Consider the following 2,659-nt stretch of genomic DNA (forward strand, 5'->3'; position numbering starts at 1 on the left):
TGAACAACTATGTAAGAGGTGCTAGTGTCACGGAAATGAAAAGAAACCTACAGTGGACCTCACTTGAAGACAGAAGAAAGATGTCTCGACTATGCATGATGTACAAAATGACTAATAAACTGGTGGATGTCCCAACTACTAAGTACCTAATACCAGCCCAGAAGAGAACAAGAAATAGCCACGCATTCAAGTACCAGAGTTATCAACCAAGGATTGAGGTGTTCAAGAATTCATTCTTTCCTAGAACTATCGCAGAGTGGAACTCACTGTCACCAAGTACAGTAGGGACACTGTCAATAGATAGCTTTAAACAATGTCTAGAGCTAGAAGTTCAAGGGTTAGGTGGAACAAGTCGATCGGTGTAATATAGCCAGCTGCCGCCGCGCCGCGTGCCTGCGAAGCTGGTGTGTTACGCCGAAAGGCGGTTATACCGGCTATACAGATACAGATACAGATACTCTGGTCTTCCTCAGTAGACCCAGTAGAGTGACTGGTCAAAAGCTCTAGGTGAGAGAATTTTTTTGTGTTGGAACAAAAGTTTTAACTTTAAACATGTAACTACCAACACTGATGAACTTTCATGATAGTATAAAAACAAAAATACTTAAAATCAGTTCAGTTCCTCTTGAAACAATTCTACAGAAGTGCAAAGGAATCAGTCTTCTAGCCAGTGTCTGTCTTTAACTCATTTGATGGAATTCTGCTGCTGACATGCGAAAAAAAACTTGCCCAGTCTGTCCACCGTTATCATCATGATGTCGGGTGGCTAGCCTGGACCGAGTCCACTCTCTCTTTCCAGACAGCTCTGTCTGCCATTTACTGTCCCAGATGTCTGTCTATAATAGTCAAAATTGTAGTGTTAAGATATGGAAAGAGCTGTAAGTAAGCTAAATTTAGTCTACCAGAAAAATTTGTCGCTCAAAATGCAGAAAATATAGCATTTAAGAGAGTCAAAATTTCAAGTGAAACAAATTTTAAGTGAAACAAAATCGAGATTACGATAAAAATTTCAGACTGGCTAGAACACTGATATACTGTACAATGAAATCATATTGAATTCTATAGTTTCATGATTTTGCATTATAGCTGCAGAGATAAAGCCACATCAAACATTTCAAAAATGTATTAGAGTTGGCCAGAAAGGGACTATTGCATCATTAATATTCATATAAAATATATCTTTGAAACATGTGTTAAACATTGTTTAGCTAAAATGCTGACATACTGTTTTTCTGTCCTTTTCTAGGTTATCGTGTTGCAGTCCTACAAGAACGAAAACAATGTTGCCATCGAGGCCAAGTACGTTTTCCCGCTAGACGACATGGCGGCCGTGGTCGGGTTCGAAGCCTTCATCAACGGGAAGCACGTGGTCGGAGAGGTGAAGGAGAAAGAGGAGGCACATCGCGAATACCGACAAGCGATCAGCGAGGGACATGGCGCTTATCTCATGGACGAAGAAACTCCCGTAAGATTTTTTTATTAAGTTAAGGCCACACCAATTTAATTTCTTGGTTAACAGATTTTTCTAGAAAAATAATGGAGCGGGCGGCCAAAAAAAAATAAAAATAAAATCAGGCCTAGGCATCCTATTATGGGCCAAAATGGTACGATAGGAGCCATGAAGTAAACATACCAGGCTGGTTCAAAATTTAAACCATGAATTTTGAACTTTTAATGATACCATTGCATTGAAAGATGGAATAACTGTAACAACTAGGATGAAAGGACTGTTTTCAACTGTTCAGGGCAAAATATGAGCATTTTGCAGTTGATTCTGAATTTTTATTTTTATTTGCAAATCAGAAAAAAATGAAGCGGGCGAATCCGTTAACCAGGAAATTAAATTAGGTCTGGCCTAACCCTTGTCTTGCAGAGCCCAACAATACTAGTACAGTAGAAGCCGCTTATTTGAAAAGCCAATTTGTCAGCACATTTTTTTCAAATACCCGGCCTTTCCGATTAAGAGACTCTGAGGCTCAAACTCTCGGCCTTCATTGAAACTATGGGGGTGGGGGGTGGACAGGGCATCGAACACATAACGACACAAAGAATACAAACACGAGTCACATTTACGCATTAAAAACAGTGAACTTTATTGAGATCGGTAAATTTGCTTTTAATTTTTTCGTTGACGTACACACGTATTTTTTCGTTTTTTCCAAGACTGGAAGAACGCCGCGATACGTTAGACATCATGTGCTATCGGCAGGCTCTACTCGAACGAATAAACAAATTATGCTACGTTTGCTACGTACAAAACAAGCAACGAATACATGCACAATCATCAGCCTGTACGTACTTTTACATCACGAAAGTAGCGAAAAATAAAGTTTGATTAACGGAAAACTTCAATCAAGTAGCGTACAGACAAAAATGCAGACGATCGTCATGAAAGCAGTCGATAGCACAATTCACAAAGGATCGCTTCGATCGCTTAATTTTCAGAAACTCCGGCTAGCACACGAAAATTATCGTAACGAATGCAACAATAAACTGTTCATTTCAATGTTAATGACTTTTTAGCTCACGATGTCCGTAGGTTACATGGAAATTTGCGATAGTTGACGGGGATCTCTCGCATTAGCGTTCAGGGAAGTAAACAAAGATGGCGGACGCGGCGTGGGTAGCAGTATCCCATCATCCCATGCGGTGTTTTTTC

General features: G+C 39.9%; 1 protein-coding gene across 1 annotated transcript in view; it reads left to right on the plus strand.

The window, feature by feature from the left end:
• Positions 1-2,659, plus strand: part of LOC109479438 (poly [ADP-ribose] polymerase 4-like) — a 98,929-nt gene that overhangs the window by 17,778 nt on the left and 78,492 nt on the right. The window contains exon 15 of the mRNA XM_019781403.1: positions 1,247-1,465. Coding sequence (XP_019636962.1) covers positions 1,247-1,465 — 219 coding nt within the window. The remainder of the gene's footprint in view (positions 1-1,246; positions 1,466-2,659) is intronic.

Source organism: Branchiostoma belcheri, unplaced genomic scaffold (assembly GCF_001625305.1).
Source record: "Branchiostoma belcheri isolate BF01 breed outbred unplaced genomic scaffold, Haploidv18h27 scaffold49, whole genome shotgun sequence".
Lineage (NCBI taxonomy): Eukaryota > Metazoa > Chordata > Leptocardii > Amphioxiformes > Branchiostomatidae > Branchiostoma > Branchiostoma belcheri.